Here is a 19,563-nt window from a genome sequence, read left to right on the forward strand (position 1 = left end):
TGCTCTCTCCACTGTACCACCAAGCTGCCTAAGAATGCTGAGATGTAAGAACTTGTAAAGTAAGGTCTATGAAAACATCTCTGGGACAAGCCACTAACTGGTATTTATTACTCAATAACTGTGTGCCACAGTTACCATGAGTCAGCCATTGTGCTGGGTGCTTAGCTTACAAACAAAAAAATGAAACAATCTTCCTTCCAGTTAGCCTGGCATCTCTTCCCATCTTAAAGGACCCCCTAACTCCCCTAAGTCTTCTTGTCTCCAAGTTAGATATATTCACTTAATTCATTCACTGGTTCCTGCCTTGATGAGCAGATCCCTTACCATCCTGGTGACTCTCTTCGGGGAATTCTATAGTCTGTCAATGTTCCACTTAAAACAGAACTGCACAACATGCTCCATTTATACCCTGACTAAACAGGGCCATGATCAATCAATTGATCAATCAACAAACATTTATTGTGAGCTATGTGTCAAGCACTGTGCTAAATGTTGAAGATACAAAGAAAGGCAAACAAACAAACAAAGAAATCCAGTCCCTGCCCTCAAGGCGCATACCCAGTATAGTGCCTGGCAAATCATAGGTGCTTAAGAAATGCTTGTTGAATGACTATTTACCAAGAAATAAAAAGACAGTACAGGGCAGTTAGGTGGCACAGTAAATAGAGTACCAGGACTGAAGTCTGGTTTATCTTTGTGAGTTCACACCTAGATTCAGATAACTACAAGATGTGTGACCCCGAGCAAGTCAATTAACTCAGCTTGCCTTAGTTTCCTCCTTTGTAAAATGAGCTGGAGAAGGAAATGGCAAACCATCTCATTATCTCTGCCAAAAAAACCCCAAAGGGAATCATGAAGTCAGACACAAGCGGAAAAAAGAAAAAAAAAACTGAACAAATTAGTTAATCCAATTTAAGTTTGCATTACTTTTTTTTTTTGGAGGGGGGAAGGCAAGGCAATTGGCGTTGTGACTTGCCCAAGGTCACACAGCTAATACGTGTGTTAAGTGTCTGAGGTCAGATTTGAACTCAGGTCCTCCGGACTCCAGGGCCGGTGCTCTATTTACTGCACCACCTCGCTGCCCCTGTTACTTTTTTTTTTAAGAGCAATTCCTCATATTAGCTATTGATCAGCTATAGTTTTTTCACATGAATTACTGTCAAAGCAGGCTTCCCATAGACCACACACACACACACACACACACACACACACACACACACACACACCTTAAATAGAGACTCCTCCACTCATCTCTATTTAATTTCATATCATCTATTATTCTATCCTGTCTTTTTCCTGATCCTGATTCTGACATCCAAGACCCATACTTTTCCTAGAGAGTGACAATTTTATCATCCCATTTAATAGATGATGGATTCCATGACCACTTCAGCAGCAGACAAGACAATAAGGAGAGTATGCACCTCAGTGCTGGAAGCTCAGATTAGTTGCAGGGACCTGTCCACAGTCATAAATGTCTAGCATACTTGACATACAGATCTCACTGATGCAGCGTTAAAAGAGAGGCAAGATCTGATTTGGAAAAACAAAGACAAGGGATTCTCCACCAGTTTTTCAGCCCTCATGTAGGTGACCTTTGGAACTGAAGGGTAAGGTAGTTCTGTCTCAGGGCCCAATTTATTTTTTAGCACTTGAAATCTCTAGCAATAGAGTCTTTAAAAATTGGTAATGTTTCATTTTTTGTATTTTTACCCCCAGGAGAGAGTCTGGCACATAGTAGGTTCTTCATAAATGCTTATTGACCTGATTGATTATGATTGCTAGGGAGGGAGCTCATTAGGAAGAGACTGATATTAATTCCCTTTAAGGGCAGCCAAGGCAGAAGAAGAGACCAAATATAAACACCCAAGATCTCAGGATCACAGATAAAGAGAAGGAAGGAAACTTTGAGGTCATCTACTCCAAACCCCTTATTTGTATCAAGTATAGACAAGGTGATACAGTCTAAGAGAACACTGGCCTCAGAATCAGGAAGGCTTGGTTTTGAATCCTGCTTAAAACACTAAATAACTGTGTGACCCCTTTCTGCCTCAGTTTCCTGATCTATAAAATGAATATTAATAACAGCACCTACTTCACAAAGTGGTTGTAAAGATCAAACAAATCATGTATTAAATCATATTTTCAAATCCCTTTGCAAATCTCAAGCTGCTATACAAAAGTGAGCTAGTATTATTATCAATACAATTCACATGTATATAGCATTTAAATGCTTACAAAGCATTTTCCTCAAAAAACTTCAATGAGGTAGGTAGTCTTGGCACAGGCTACTTCCCTTTGCTTGATCTCAGTTTCATCATTTATAAAATGGGGAGAATAACATTTGTTCTCCTTAACTCACACAGATCGGGGGACAGATCTGATAAAATGATTTATGAGAGTGTTTTATAAACTATAATAAAAATAAGTTGTTTTAATATGCCTTTCAGTATGATCAAGAAGTGTGTTGTAAGTATTATTGTAAGTTTGTGTTAAGGTTGTAAGTAAATTTGGAATCAAGCTCAGCTAAGTTTGTTTTCACATGTGTAATGAGGGTGTAAGGCATGCCATCTCTCTGTAGCATTTCAACCTAGGGGAATCCCCACTAACTCCTTTGCTCATGGCTTCCTGGTGAAGGGAATGTCAACCTTGGAGTTTTGAAAGGTTGGGAGGGATCAGAGCCCAAGCCAGGTGTGGTAGCATGCCTAACATCTGTGACCCTAGAAACAAGGAACAACTTTGGGGGGGGTCTTTGGGTATCCTGCCCAGTAGAAGGTAAGATGAGGACTTAATAGACAGTGAAGTAGCCTTTGAATGTGAATTTGGTGGGACTAATGACATTATAGAAACTGGGCTGAGTTAGGATCTTAACCCATCCTCCCCAAAAGAGAAATAGTATAGGGGAAATTATGCCTACCAAGATATTGAGGGAAATGTTTATATCTTCTAATAGCTTTGAAATAAATGTTATTCAGTCATTTCTGATGCTTTGTGACCCCTTGGGATTTTCTTGGCAAAGTTACTGGAGTGGTTGGTCATTTTCTTCTCCAGGTCATTTTATAAATGAGGAACTGAGGCAAGCATGATTTTGTGACTCACCCAGAGTCACACAGCTAGTAAGAGTCTGAGGCCAGATTTAAACTCAGGAAGATGAGTATTCCTTTTCCAGGCCTAGCAATTTATCCACGACACCACTAGCCAGCTTTGTAAAAGCAACTGATTTGAAATGGTTATATAGATCTAAGGTACTGCTCACTGGTCTCCAGCAATGGAGGGACAGAGCTTGAGCAGTCTTGGAAGAGAACAAAAATGTAGGGTGTACCCCCTTGGAGGACACTGGGACCCTGAAGGGAGACGTAGCTTGTCTGACCTTAAGAAAAGTGGGTCAGAAATACTCTATGTATACATGAGTGCTCAAAAGAATATCCAGGGATATGGTTTTCATTCCCTGCTGTTTCTGCCCTAGAAAAGAAGGGTTCTTTGCCTTATTCTTTCTCCAGCTCTTTACTCCTGAGGAATAGAGCTGCTGCCTAGATAATAGAAAGTTCTGCTGTCTTATTTACTTCTTGAAAAATGTTCAGCACTATAACAATTTTGACACATTAGAGGAGAATTGGAAGGCTTGCATGAAAAATCAGGAAAACAACACACACACACATGTATACACAATATATATAACAACTATGACAATGGAAATGGAAACAAGGAAGTTTGAAACTGGACACGGTGCAACCATAATGACCAGACAGCACCTAAGAGGAGGAGAAAAATGAATATTTATTTCTTCTTTGTTAGATGCAGGAGGCTATAGATACAGAATATTATAATATGTTGCCTGTCACAATGGATATGTTGGTTGGTTTTGCTACTTTCTTTCCTCTTTCTTTTCCTTTTTCTCCTTTGTTACAAGGGATGGTTCACTGGGTAGGAGAGATCTAGTTCGAAACAAAGGTGATTTTGGGGGGAAAAACAGCAATAAAAACAAAATGAGATAATAAAAAAACTCAAATATATCCTACAAAAGGAAAGTCATTTTATGAATACAAAAAAAAAAAAACCAACACCTCACCTTTTTTGTGAAAAAGAGTCTGTGGCCTGTAAGGCAGAACAAAAGTGCAGCTCTCAGGTGTGAATGTGAGGGAATCATCACACGTCTGAGCTTCCGGGAAGAGTGTGCAGGTGAAATCCCCACTGCTGGTGTTCCGTACCTCCACAAGGTGACAGAAAGTGCCCTCTTGAGCACAGCCTACAGAAAGACAAGAGGCATTTGGTTTTGAAAAATGCTCTTTGTCTGACTGGCTACCAGCTTCTGTCTCCCTCTACCCCTGGTCCAAAAACCTACTCAGGGAATTAGTTAATCAGTTAGTCAGCCAACATTGGCTACAGATATTTTTGCAAATCAGTTCTTTGATTTTACCAACTTTTCATCATTAAATGCAAAAGAAGTTTCCCAAAGCCGTCTAACCCAATTGACTAATAGGGAAATGGCAGGTTAAGGAGCAAGATTTTAAAACATTGTTTGGGTTCCCCTGAACTCAGTGTCAGATCACCAGTAAAGGTGATTTCTTCAATCTATTTCATTTTTAGTTTACATCATCACATCAAATTCGGGGAACTCTGGGGTTCCCCAAACTTTCTGTGGGTAGAACCTGTTTTTGTTTTAAACTTTTCATTTCTTTGAACCTTTGAGATCAGTGAGGAAGGAGATGGAAGGTATTATCTTCGGGGAGTTCCTGAGTAGGTGGGGGAACCCAGGGATTCCCCATCTGCATTACCTTCCTCCCCCTGCCTTAGTGTTCTAAAAGATTAAAGGGGGGGAATGGAGTCAGGGGTGATGGGGAAGCCCCTGTGGAAGAGGAATGCCAATGAGCCACAGAGAATTAGAGGGAAAGATGAGTGATAGCTACAGTTGCTCACATGCAATTAACCCAGTTGCAACCTCTTCTGTATCCATAACAAATTCCATCTTACATAATATTATTGGAGTAGATAAACTCCAATATCTTAGAACATTAGCTCCATTAGGGTATAGACAATGGCATTCATCTTTACATGGCCCCAGTACCCAAAATAGTGCTCTCTACTCAATTAGTCAGTCAATAAACATTTATTAAATGCTCACTATGTGCCAGGCCCTGTGCTAATAACTGGGAATACAAAGAATGGCAAATGGTAGTCCCCCCTCTCAAGGAGCTCACAGTTCAATGGGGAAGACAACATGAGAACCATTATGCACAAATAAACCATATTTAGGACAACTTAGAAACAGGATGCTTAGCACATAGTTGTTGAATTGAATTGATTTGTTCATGACTGACCAGTTGGGCTCACTTGGCGCACCTTATTAGGATATTTGATTACATTCCTTTTAGGACTTTATTGTTCATTGACTAGTTAATGTCTGTTTCATGTACTTATAGGACACCTAGGATCTGAGGGGCACTATGCCAGATATTGTAAGAGATTAAAAAAAGATGTAGAAGATACAGTTCCTAGTCAAAGAGCTTCCAGCCTAGCTGGAGAGATGGGGAAAATTAACAATAAAAAGCATAACGTGATACACGGCCAATCACTGGCATAGCCAGCATGTGCTCTGGGAGTTGAGAGTAAGGAGGAATCACTATAGGTTGGAATGATGAGGGAGAAGGTAGGTAGGGTTTGAACTGGGTCCAGATAAATGGGGTTGGTGATGGGAAAGGGAAAGGGCATTCCCTCACAGCATCTAGCACAGGAACGAATATGGTTTAATTGGTCAATAAATCCTTATATGTCTCACAATAGATGCTATGAATAAGCTGGGGATGTCTGATTCTACAATGGGCAAGGGGGTTCGTTCCTGAGATTTCTTACGATAGAGACACCACAGCTTTGCCTGCTGGGCTGAATAGTGGAGTTTGAAGAGCCAGTACTGTTGGCTGGGCACAGTCCTGTTTCCATCTACGAGGACAAGCTCTGTCTCCACTTGGGAGAAAAGTTCCACTGTTGAATCTGAAAAAGACAAACTGAGTTGAAAGGAAATTGTATGTTGACTTTAATTTAAAATCACATGACTTTTAGATACTATTTTAAAAATACTTAGCACAGTGCCTGGTACGTAGTAGGCCCTTAACAAATGCTTATTCCCTTCTTATTTTAGAACAGGAAGGCCTTAGAATCCTGCCTCAGACTCTAAGTAATTGTGTGACCCTGAGCAAGTGACTCAACTGCTCTAAAACTGTTTTTTTATCTGTAAAACGGGGATAATAACATCAGCTACTTCCTAGAGTTGTTTTGTGAGGATAAAATGAGATATTTGTGAGGTGCTTTGCAAACCTTAAAGTGCTCTCTAAAAGCCATAATAATTACTGTCATTATCTTTAAATTATATAGATATAAACTTACATCTCAGAGACCATCTGGTCCAACTCCTTAACTTTATCGATGAAGAAACTTAGAAGCAAAGAAGTAAGGTAACTGATCCACGGTTATGGAGAAACTGAGTGTCAGAGTCAGGACATGAACCCAGGTCCTCTGTCTCCAAGTCCATCACTTTTTCCACTGTCCCATACTGCCTATCATTTATTATAAATGCTTATTATTTCCTAAGCTAGGCACTGGGTGGGGATATATATATAAAATCAAAGGCATTGTCCTCAAAGAATCTGCAATGAGACCTTATTAACAGGGAATGTCAGAACACAGAATATTAGAGACCATCTAGTTAAGTTCTCTTATTTTACAGAGAGAGAAACCAAGTACCAAAGAAGATTTGCAAAAGTCACACAGAAGGATAGACATCTTTCATGGAGACCTCATTTATGAGTGCCAGCACATTCTACTAGAGAGCATATCCATTCCCAGACTAAATGCATGTTTCCAAAAGGGTGAGAAAACACCCAGAATCTTGGCAGTTGTGATTGTGGTACTGGAGATGAGAGACTCAAAAGGACTATAATGGAGTGGGTACAATGAGAATGCCTAAAATAGAGGCCTTGTTTGGTGAGACTTCCTTTCATCCTTTTATCTGCATAGAAAATAGGTTAAGAGTAATAAGTAATTAGTACTTATTAAGAACTTACAATGTACCAGTCACTGTGCTTACTAACATCACAAGAAATAGCTTACAAGTGGAAGCAAACAAAAAAAAACAACCTAAAAGAACTTAATTAACAGGATCATAGAATGTCGAGCTGATTCTCTAAGAGACGTAGAATGTTAGAGTTGATTAGGATATAGAATGCTAGAAACAAGAGTCCTTAGAACATAGAATATAAGAACATAGTACATAGGACATTAGAGATGAAAAGGCCCTTAGAACAAAGAGTATTAGAATATAAAACTTGAAATTTTAGAGCTGAAAGGATTCTTAGATATTAGAATGTCAGAAAGTAGAACATCAGGGTCAGAATGGACTTTGTTGTTGTTATTCAGTCATTTCTGACTCTTCTTGAACCCATTTGGGTTTTTTTTGGTGAAGATCGCAGAGTGGTTTGCCATTTCCTTCTCTAACTCATTTTACAGATGAGGAAACTAAGGCAAACAGGATTAAATGACTTGCCTAGAATCACACTGCTAGTGTCTGAGGCTTCGTTTGAACCCAGAGTTTCTTAAGTGCAGGCCTGGGGCTCTATCCACTGTGCCACTGAACTGCCAAAGGTACAATTAGTCATGGGATCACAGATTTGGAACTAGAAAGGACCTTCAAAGCCATCCAGTTCAACCCCCTAATTTTACAGAAGAGGAAATTGAGTCTCGGAAAGGTTGGTCCTTTCTCAAGATCACAATGCTAATTAGTAGCAAAGTCAGGACCAGGATGCCTGTGTCCTGACTCTCATGCCCAGTTCACTGTTTCTGCAGCATTATTGCAAATCTCTTCCTCTAATACCTGGGAAATTGAGGGGGCAGAAAGATGAGCACAGTATGAATCAAAAGTTAATTCAAGAAGCTGGGTCTTTTGATTTTTCAGTCAAATGTTCCACTTGAGATTATAAAAAACTGAATATGTGTTTGCACTCTCAAAAATGATTACCACATGTTTTCTTTTGAAAGATGAGGTGGAAGTCTTCTTACTTATCAAGATCCAGACTGGTACCTTCTTCTCTTTACTCTCCCCTCCCCTTTCATCTGTGCCAGTCAGTGTCCACAGAGAGAGATACCCATTTTTATATTGCTCTGATTATCAGGGAGGCCCCTCTAGCTCTAGCAGAGACCCCCAAGGGGAGAATATGAGGGAAATGGAAACAATAGTCAGATATTGCCAGGACAACAAGAAAAAAGAAGTCAAAAAGTAAGAAAGATTTTTCTCTTAGTCACATTATTGTTTTGAGACCCAGGAACATCACTGACTGAAAAGCTGCAAAATTGGCTAGACTTTGTAATTTCCCCATCTCTCCCTCTCTCCTCTCCAAGCCTCTGCCACCAACTTGCCTACTTGTCCTCCCCCATAGGAGGAGATGTTAAATGAATGCTGTAGCCACCTTTCTCTCTTTTTTTTTTTTTTTTGCCTTTTTGAGGGCAATTGGGGTTAAGTAACTTGCCCAAGGTTACACGGCTAGTTTTTTGTGTGGGTGTTAAGTGTCTGAGGCTGGAGCCAAACTCAGGTCCTCCTGACTCGGGGAGGGGCGCTTTACTCACTGCGCCACCTAGCCGCCCCCACCTTCCTCTTTCAGTGAAGGCTTTTCCATCCAGCACACTGCTAGAAGGTTCATAGTTAGGGCCTCAATATTTGAATGGGTCTCCTAAAGTATCTGTGAAGAGCCAGACTCTTAAATGCTTGATCCATAGGCACTTGCATGCAATATTGACTATTTAGTGCTAGCGAAAGTCTTTAGGTACATTTCTAGCTCTCATTCCGAAATTCCACACAAGCTTCAGAATGAAGAGATCAGTGAGCAGCAGAGTAATCAAAATGCTAATAGGATGCTTTTTGCTTTTTTTTTTTGGAGGGCAATTGGGGTTAAGTGACTTGCCCAAGGTCATATGGCTAGTTAATTTTTGGTGTGTTAAGTGTCTGAGGCCGGATTTGAACTCAGGTCCTCCTGACTCCAGGGATGGTGCTCTATTCACTGCACCACCTAGCCACCCCCAGGATGCTTTTTTCACCCACAGGAAGTCAGTGTTGTCATATTCAATCCTTAAAACAACACTACGAGGTAGGTGTTACTAATTGCCCCCATTTTACAAATAAGAAAACCAAGATCAAAAGAGATTAAATGGCCTGCCCAGGGTCATACAACTAGTAAGTATCTAAGGTCAGATTTGAACTCAGATCTTTCACTGCACCATGCATCCTGTATACAGCTGGTTTTGTATATATCTGTTTACATTTTATCTCCTCCATTAGATTGTAAGCTCTTTGAGGGCAGAACTGTCTTTTGTCTATTTTTGTATTAAGTTAAGTGTTTAACCCAGTGCTTAGTAGGCATTTAACAAATGTTGACTGATTGATTAAAAAGGCTTAGAAAAGAGGTCTCTGTCATTATTGACCTTCTCTTTTAATAAGGGGAAATAAACCTCCTTGTAATTTCTGCCCATTGTTCCTCATTCCATCTTCTAGCTCAAAATAGAATGAGTCAATTCTATTGACTCTAATATAAGGCAACCATTCCTATATTTGAATACAGCAACTCTACCTCTCCCATGAATCCTTATTCTCCATAGGCTAAAAATCCTGGCTCTTTGGACTGATCTTAGCATAACACCACTGCAGAGGTCACCTATTCCTTCATGTTATGGAAATAATTTTGCTTAATTGTTTTCCTTTGTGATAAGAAAGGGCTTAATGGAGATGGAAGTAATATATAAAGAAACTGCTATCACATAAAAGGCATACATGTTATTTCCCCACCAAAGAATCAATAGTCTACATGTGTGAAAAATTCACCACTAAACTATGGTTACCTGGTATTAGTGGAGTAACCTGTCCTTGAGTGGCATCCTGGTTACATTCTGTAGACTTTGCTTGAGTAGCCACATCTGAATCTAGAAGAAAAGAGAAATCAGTCATTCTGGCTCCATGTGGGAAGTAGCAAGGATAAAAAGTCTAAACCACCCATTGGATTCTACTTCAAGCAGCCAGGGACCACAGTGGATAGAGTGGCAGGCTTTGAGTCAAAAAGAGCTGAGTTCAAATCCTGCCTTAACTACTTTTTAATTCTATGATCCTGGGCAAGTCACTAAACTGGGTTTACCTCAGTTTCCCTAACTTAGACATTGAGGATCATACATACAGGACAGCTGTGAGGATCAAATGACATAATATTGTAATGTTCTTAGGACAGGTACTTAACAAATGTTTGTTCCATTCCCTATCTTCCCCTTTCCCAATAATAAAATACCTTGGAAATCTGAAAATGCTATAAATTTTGGCTTTATTGTTTGTTGCTTGTCTATATTTGAGTAATGGAAAGCATATTAATAACAAACCAAAATTAAAAGTGTGTTGTATGTAATTTTTTTTTTCAGAGAAATGGTTATTAAATGGTACCAACCCAACTCCTTCCTGAGACATACTTTAAGCCATTAGCAGAAAGCACCTTGGCCTTTTATATTGAGAGTCTGCCAAAAATAGGATGCCCCCCAGGCACTGGGAGGGGGATGAGGGGTAGAAAGAAGCCAGGAGCCACTGAAGAAAAATGGAAATGGGATTCAATGAATACTGACAGGGGCGGTGAACAGGCTTCAAAGAGAGATACAGAGCTAAAGCAGTGGTTCTCAATCTTCTTTGTTCTACAAACCCCTTTTAACAGCAACAAAAAAAATGTCATTGTGAACAGCCAGAGTAATTTAATACACTATTCATAATGTTCTTTTAGATTTATTAGTTAAGTGCTTACAACAACTAAAATCATGACAAACCTATAATACTTAAGCAGGCTGGTGCCCATTGTCACAGATAAAATATATAATTGTAGCATAATTGGGCAATTATTTACTGCTTAAGGAGCCATTAAAGAATGTTTAGTCTGAATGCCTTAGACCATTGGGGAGTTCTTAAACCACTGGCCTAAAGAAAACCCTTAGTGTCCTCACAATTTCACTCAGGGCTTCAGACCTGACTCACCACATAAGCTATCATCTCTCTCATCAGGATTGGCCTCAAGTGAGAACAGACAAGGCCTATTGATGCTAAAAGCAAAATACCTCATGGGACTTGGCTATGTCTACTTTAGTAACTTGGACAAGTCCTAGTAAGCACAGTTTTATCTCCCTGTGACTTAGTAAGTGGCCAATTTCTTCTACCTGGTTCCTTTCTTGTATTTCCAAATCCTTTTTAACTTTGATGTCTTATCTGCTGGAGAAGCAGAAGCTTTCCTATTTCATTGGCTAGTCCTTCTAGATAAGTAAGCAGTGCACTTATCCTCCAGGTGAGCAGAGTATCCAATGAAGACATTGAATGCATAATTTAATAAATGCATTTGACCCCTGACATAATAAGCATGTTAATGGGGTTGTTCTATGACAAGTGAAACACCACTTCTTCTGAAGAACCAAAAAATAAGCAAAATACAGGGGGTCATAGAGAGGTGCATGGTGGGAGTGAGCATGATATATAATACATAACCAATTAGGAAGAGGAGGAAAAGATGTCATGAAGGAATTGTATTATATGAAAAGAGGATGGGCTGGCCATGTGGCAAGAGTGAGAGATGACAGGTGGACAACCAGAGTTCCTCTGGTATCCTTGTGATTTCCGGAGAAACTGAGGAAGACCTCCAGAGTATTGGGTGGGGAATGTTTGGGAGATAATGGACAACAGTCACACAGGGTGGGCAGGTGAGGATGAGTTGCAATCTGTGTGGTTGTAAGGGACACTCAAGTCAGTGAAATCACAGGTCCTCACCTTTCCAGAGATAAACCTCTTGAAAACTTGTAAAGAAGCTTGGGACTTCTTCCAGAACTTCTGAAGCTGGAAACAAAACAAAATAAAATTACAAAAAGTTAAGCTTGGTTTTTACCTTCATGATTATCCTCATTCCCACTCTCACCCCCATCAGCATCATCACCATAACCATTACTATCATGGCTGCCTCACAAATAAGCTAGTCAGACCTGTACCTGAACAGGGATTCTCTCTACAGAATCCCTGACGAGTGATGTGCTGCCTTTTAGGATAGTGGGTTACCCCTCAATGTTGTTGTTGTTCAGTCATTTCAGTTATGTCTGACTTCTTGTGTCCCCATTTGGGGTATTCTTGGCTGAAATACTAGAGTGGTTTACCATTTCCTTCTCCAGCTCATTTTACAGATGAGGAAACTGAGGCAAACAGGGTTAAGTGGCTTGACCAAGGTCATATGGCTAGTCAGCATCTGAAGCCAGAATTGAAACTTGTGAAGATGAGTCATGGCCTGGAAGTTTCCAGGCCTGGATCTCTATCTACTGCACCATTATACCCATTTAACAGATGAGAAAACTGAAGCTCAGAGATGTGACTTGGCCAATAACACATAGCTATGAAGCAGTGCTTCTGGAACAGAGAACAGATCTTCTCAGTCCAGTCCCCTATCCATTGCCCCCCATCGTCTCTCCTGGTCCTTTCACCAAAGTACCCCTAAATTGACTTCTGAGCATAGCTACCAGCAAAAGACCAGTAAGGAGCCTATTTCTAGAATTCAGAGGGTTGATAATAATAGCAAGAAGCAGGATGATGGCAGAGGGAAAGGTGAAGAAGGAGGAGGGAAAGAGAGAGGAAGAATCACAGGTCAATAGATTAGAGCTAGAAGAAGTCTTAGAGATAGATCTAGTTCTGTGTGTGTGTCTGTCTCTGTCTCTGTCTCTCTGTGTCTGTGTGTGTATGTGTGGGTGCGCACACACAAACATAACACTTACTTGTTGGTCTGGTGAAGCTAATGAACCCTTCTCAGAATAATGTTTTTTAATGCATAAACTAAAATATATACAGCTAAAAAGGAAATCAAAGTCAATAAGAAGAAAGATGTAATTTTGTTCCCATCTAAGAGCATGGACCCCTTGAAATCTATACATGTACCCTTTGGAGGGGGCACGTGGACCCCACAGTAGGAACCCCTGATCTAGTCTAGCTCTCTCAATTTAAAGATGAGGAAATCGAAGTCTGGAGAAGTTAAGCGATCTGTCTAAAGTCACACAAATCATAAATGTCAGAGGTGGGATCAGAATAAAGGCCCTCTAACTCCAGAATCAACACTCTTCCTACATTGCTACATAAGTGTAAAAATTAGCGCCAAGGCTTCAGACACGAGCAATTGGCACTTGGTAGAAATAGTTAAAGTCAGGAGTAGTAAAAGATTTAGAGGAAAAAATTAAGGGCTCACACACATTGAGTTTGAACCCCAGTGATAAATCCAAGTAGAGATGTTCTAGGGGTAGTTGGAAATGTGGGACTGGAGCTCAGGAGGAAGAGAGAGACAAGCACTGGTGAAGGAAAGAGAGAGAAAGATAGAGACAGAGATACAGAGACACACAGAGAGAGACAGAGACACAGAGAGGGAGAGAGAAAGAGACACAGAGAGGGAGAGAGACAGAGACAGAGAGAGACAGACAGAGACAGAGAGAGACAGAGACACAGAGAGAGGGAGAGAGACAGGGACAGAGAGAGAAGACAGACAGAGAGATCAGATAGATGTGGGAGTAAGACCCACTCTAAGGGGAAAAGAAGATGAGAAGGCAGCAAGGAGATAAAGGAGGAGTGATGAGAGAGGTCAGAGGAGAAACAGAGGCATTTGATGCTTCTGAAGATGAAGAAGCAGCACAAAGGAGGAGGGGGTGGGGTGATTAACCCTATCAAAAATGGAGTAGAAGTCAAAGAGAATGAGGATTGAGAAGAAGTCATTGGATTTGATGATAAAGTCACTTTAGAAAATTTCATTATAAATTGAGTACTTCCCCAAATGTCCAGGTAGAGTATAAACTTTAAAACTCACCTTCTCATTTCCCACCAGCTGCATTCATTTTCGATTTCTTTGGTTTCCCCACCATGCCAAGGTCCCCCCACCCCAGCTTTTCAGCTTCCTTTTGTGGGTTTTCTTCTATTAGACTATAAGCTCCTTGAGGACAGGAGCTGTCTTTCTTTTTCATATTTTTATCCCCAGTGCTTAGTACAATGCCTGGCATATAGTAAGCAATTAATGTTTATTAATTATTAATACTTATTAGCTGTTGGGCCATGGGTAAGTCTCTTTACCTAAGTCCCAGTTACTAATAGAAAGAAAGAATGAAGGAAAGAAAGAAAGAAAGAAGGAATGAAGGAAGGAAGGAAGGAAGGAAGGAAGGAAGGAAGGAAGGAAGGAAGGAAGGAAGGAAGGAAGGAAAGAAGGAAGGAAGGAAGGAAGGAAGGAAGGAAGGAAGGAAGGAAGGAAGGAAGGAAGGAAGGAAGGAAGGAAGGAAGGAAGGAAGGAGCAGTGGGTAGTACAACAGCTTTGGTAGTTTGAACTACCACAGCAAAACTGTTGTATAAAAAGTACTTTATAAACCCTAAGTAATAAAAAATGGACCAAGTTGCTCAGTTGATAAGAGTTCTGGGGCTGAAGTCAGGAAGACTCATCTTCTTGGATTCAAATTTGTCCTCAGACACTTACTAGCTGTGTGACCCTGGGCAAGTCACTTAACCCTGTTTGTTTCAGTTTCCTCATCTGTAAAATGAGCTGGAAAAGGAAATGGCAAACCACTCCAGTTATCTTTGCCAAGAAAATCCCAAATAAGGTTGCAAAGAGTTAGACATGGTAGAAATGATAAAACAAGTAATAAAGGATGTCCCAAAAGTATTAGTGCAGTATTTAAGATATTAAAGCTTTGGGGGACATATACATACATATACATATGTGTATATATACACATAGCTATGGAGAAACATATTTAAACTTTATTGTTGCTTTCTAGGGAGAGGTTGGGGGAGGGAAAAAAGAACAAAGTAAAAAAGTGCACAGCAGAGAACAAAAGAAAACTAACAAGGATGCAAAGAAATGATGGACAGCTCTCAACACAACAAGAATTATTTATCATATAGGCTTCCTCAAAATGAAAATTTATTATTACATATTTTGAATTCTCTCATGTTCTGCTATGCACATGACATGCTTTTTTCTTTCTAACTTTGTATTTAAGTTCCAATATTTAAGCTTGTGATGTGTTTTTGTTTCTTTTCTCTATTCTCTATGTTCTGGCATTTGAGCCTAAAATAAAATTTTGGAGAAAAAAATCATAATAATAACCCTTTATATTAATGTAATACTTTAACCAATCAGTAAACTTTTATTAAGCACCTACTATGTCCCATACACTATGCTAAGTGCTCATTTAAGGCACACAAAACTTTCATGAGATTATTATTAGTCCCATTTTAAAGATGAGGGAACCGAGACCAGAGAGATGCTGTTTCTTACTCAGAGGTCACACAGCAAATAACTGATAGAGCTGAGAATAGATAACCCATTTCTCCTGACTTTCTGCTATGGTACCCTATGTTCCAGATTAGTGGATCACTCTATGTGGTCCTAAGACCAATCAGTGGAAGTTCCGGAAGTTGGAAATCTAGGTTAGATATTGGTTTAATATAAAGAGAAACTCCTTTATAATTGGAGTGATGTATCTTTGGAACTAGGCTGCCTAGAAAGGTAGTGATCTACCCATTAGTGGAAGTGTTCAAATAGAGGCTGGATGACCACTTGTTAGGGGATATTGTTTCAGGTTCAGGTTGGATTAGATGGTCTCTGAGGCTTCTCAGAAGTTTCCTGATGAGTAAGGAGAGGCAGAAATGCAAAACATTCCTTGCCCCTCTTTGCAAAGAAGACTTCAGGGACCAGTGTTGAGCTTTTATTTCTTCAACATTTCAAAGTTGTTGGGTTGTTTTTGTTTTGTTTTGTTTTAAATTCAGCTGTATCTAATACAATCCCCCAAACATCTGTGCCAAATGCTTTTTTTCTCCTCAATTTTTAAACTCCTGTGGACATTGGAGGACATTTAATCTGCATGTTTGTCATTTATCTCCATTTGAAAGTGACATCAGGAATGAACTTTGTAAAGTCCCAAAGCTTTTAAGCCCTTTTCTTAGAAATAGGAAAGATGGTGAGGCCAAAAAGCGAATACTTAAAAAACAGAGAGGTTTCCACTGGAAAAGTCAGGAGATGTTGGCGATGGGTTCATTGTGCTATTCCAACCACAGAAGTCAAACAGAAACCTGACATGAGAGAAGCAATCTCATTTATCCCTTATGCCAGAAATCTCACAAGCCCTAAATTTAAAAAGCAGTCTATCTTCTGTATGGGACAAAATAAAGCTCTGTACTCTACTCTATTAGCTCAGACTTGATTTACATTTTTGATCTCAAAGTCTCCAAGATGGAAAGTAATTTCAAGGAAATCAAGAACAGTCCCTTCCCAGCACCTAGAGAATGCCTGGCACCCAGCAGGCATTTATTGATTATAGGTTACTTATTGATTGATTTCTCCCTCTTGGAGGTCTCAAACAAAGGCTCAATGATCACTTGTCAAGTACATTATAGTGGGGATTCCTTTCATGTATAAGTCGCATTAGACATCCCTTCTGACTCAATTTTGTAATTCAGTGAGTCTGTGATGAATGAATCTCTTCTACCTCCTCTCTGATGGATCATCATGCAGCTTTTGAGGCCTCCAGGATGGAGAACTTAGTCCATTTTTAGTAAGTGATAATTGTTAGGGAGTTTTCCTCTATGTTGAGCCAAAATTTGCCTACCTGCTACCAATTGGTCTTATTTCTTTCCTTTTTTTTTCTTTTGGAGGGGGGAAGGCAAGGCAATTGGGGTTAAGTGACTTGCCTGAGATCACACAGCTAGTAAGTATGTCAAGGGTCTGAGACCGGATTTGAACTCATATCCTCCTGACTCCAGGGCCAGTGGTCTATTCACTGTGCCACCTAGCTGCCCCTTATTAGTCTTATTTCTGCCCCTCCTCCTCCCAACAGCAGGATGGTGCAAGCCAAATCCTTCCACATTTCAGCCCTTCAAATATCTGAAGACATTTTTCCATTTTTCCAAAAAAATTCCATATTTTTCCCCCTCCATTATTTATTGCATTTTCCCAAAGTTCATTGTATTAGTCACACATGTCAGAGTTGCTGTGTGGCAATAGTTTTAATTAAATAGGAAGATATTTGGGTTAAGGAAGTTTTCTCATGTCTAATACCACTCCTTCAGAGCCTTCTTAGACCCTCCAATTCCCTGCCTATACCACCATCTTTTACAATGCTATTAGATTCATCTACCTTACTATAAGTGGTGGATTATAGTGTAAGTAAGGTAGATTTGTGTGTATGTAAAGTAGATTTTTGTTATCATTTCTTAGAGTTCAGTTTCCCAAGATCCATGGCCATAACAATCTCTTGTTCCCAGGTATTAGATACAAGTTCTTACAATTATGGTTCAAAACATCTCCACCACACTTGCATTGCATTATATAATGATAAATAATATAAATATTTCTGCTTAAATTGTAAACATCCACTGCAACTATACAGTGAGATACAGGAATGAGGTGATGTAAACTTGTAAGGCTATTGCTGGCAATATGCCTTTTTTGTCTGCTACCCTATAAAGCAGGTGGGCACTGGTCAGTGAGTGGGGAACCCTTAGGGATGCATGCACAAGCTGGAATTCTGTGTGTGCCTTGATTGGCCCCCATCAAGGCTTGTGGGCAATCTGTGTTTGCCTCAACTGGCCCCCATTGAGGCTTTAGGGGCTTTAGGGGAATGCACAAGTTGTTCCTGTCTCTATTGACACCATCGAGATGTAGGGGTAGTTGTTCCATCCCCTTTCTCGCCAGACCCAGTGAGAAGGGTGATTAGGGAAAGCTGTAGGAGTTGTGCTTCTATTATCAGCACTCCTGAGAAGACTAGACTAGAAAAAGTAAGATTTTTAACCCTTTCTTAGTGTCTTTCCTGTCTGACCAAATCAATAGTGAACCTGTGCTAGCAGCCCTCCTGTGTGCTGTGTTTATCTGTCTTACACTTTCTCTAATTCCACCCCTCTGCTCCAAAACCTTCATTATTTCCCTATTACCTGTAGAGTAAAATGCAAACTCCTTTCACTTGGCATTCAGGGACCTCTACGCTCTGACTTCCCTTTATTTTTTTCAGCTTAATCTCACACTGTTCCATTTCACAGAAAAAGAGATGAGGAGGGAAAGCATTCCAGGCATGAAGAACAGTCAGTGAAAATGCCCCTGAGTCAGGAAATGGAGTGTCTTGTTGTAAGGAACAACAAAGAGTCTAATGTCACTGGATCTATAGTGACATTTTCTTCATGAAACCTTCCCTGAACACATTTGTCAGTAAGGCTCCTTCCCCTCCCCAGACTTTAATTCTCATGTTGTTTATACTGTTTTATGAACTTAAGATATATTGTTTTATTTTTAGGTATATGTGTTTATGTCATATCTATTAATTTCCAAAACCCTGTGAAAGCAGGGATGAGATCTTAACATTATATCTCCCAGCAAAATAAATCTTTTTTTTAAAGTAGAACACCATTACATTACCCATGTGACCTTGGGCAAGTCATTTCTTTTGGTCCTTAGTTTCCTCTTCTATAAAATGAGGAGGGGTGGAATGAATGATCTCTGAAGTCTTTTCTAGTTCTAAATTTGTGTATAAATGTACATGGCCATTTTTTAGAGTCAAGAAGACCCAGGTTCAAACCCTGGCTTACTTGCTGGGTGATAATGGTAAAATCACTTAACCTCTCTGAGCCTCAGTTTCCAAACCTGTAAAAACAGAGATAATAATACTTGTATTTCATAGTGTTGTTTTGAGGGTCAAATGAAATCATGTATGTAGTAAGTCTTTGAAAGCTTGTTATTTCAAAGTACATTAAATGTCAGTTATTTCTGAGATGCATGGCAAAAAAAAAAGAGCTTTATAAGTATACATAAGAGTATGTAAGCACAAAAGAGTCAACAGGCCACAAAATGATGACAGAAATAATGGAGAAAACAGACTAACACTTCTATGTTCAAGGCGCAGATTGAAAGGTATCCTTCAGGAAATCCTTCCTGGTGCCTTTCAAACAGGCTGGCTTCTGATTATTCAACTGAACCAATGGCTCACAGATCTATATAAACAGCCCCAGTCCTCTCCCTGAGCCCCAGTACTATATCATTGGCCATTTAAAATTGGATGTTCTATAAACAGCCCAAATGCAACATGTTCCAATGTCACTCATTTTCTTTTTTCAACCTGTCCTACAGAACCATCTCTTTTTCAGTGGAAATCTCTACTATTTTTCCAGTGTCTCAGGTTCATAACATCAGTGTCATCCCCACTTTAGCTCCTCTCACATTGCCGACCACTTGCCAGATCTTCTCATTTCTGTCTTCTTAGCACCTTTTGCCTCTGACCCCTCTCTCCTTTCACAGCCACCACCTTAGTTACGGCTCTCATCACCTTTTATCTGAATTATTGCAATGACCTTCTAACTGGTCCTCCTGTCTCAATTCATTTCCGTTCTCTAATCTATCCTCCATACAGCTAACAAAGTGATTTTCCTTTAAAAAAACAAAAAGAAAGTGACCACATCAGTGCCTTAATCAATTCACTCCAGTAGCTACCTACTGTCTCTAAGATCAAATATAAAAT

At 39.8% G+C, this 19,563-nt stretch overlaps 1 protein-coding gene across 1 annotated transcript in view; it reads right to left on the bottom strand.

The window, feature by feature from the left end:
* TG (thyroglobulin) overlaps positions 1-19,563 on the bottom strand; it is a 382,541-nt gene that overhangs the window by 223,179 nt on the left and 139,799 nt on the right. The window contains exons 28-31 of the mRNA XM_069081298.1: positions 11,822-11,887; positions 9,880-9,960; positions 5,851-5,988; positions 4,070-4,246 (exon numbers count right to left, since the gene is read on the bottom strand). Of these exons, the coding sequence (XP_068937399.1) occupies positions 4,070-4,246; positions 5,851-5,988; positions 9,880-9,960; positions 11,822-11,887 (462 nt within the window). The remainder of the gene's footprint in view (positions 1-4,069; positions 4,247-5,850; positions 5,989-9,879; positions 9,961-11,821; positions 11,888-19,563) is intronic.

The sequence above is a fragment of the Petaurus breviceps genome, unplaced genomic scaffold, assembly GCF_028583685.1.
Source record: "Petaurus breviceps papuanus isolate PSGF00001 unplaced genomic scaffold, PetGlider_PUasm1.0 98, whole genome shotgun sequence".
NCBI classification, from domain to species: domain Eukaryota; kingdom Metazoa; phylum Chordata; class Mammalia; order Diprotodontia; family Petauridae; genus Petaurus; species Petaurus breviceps.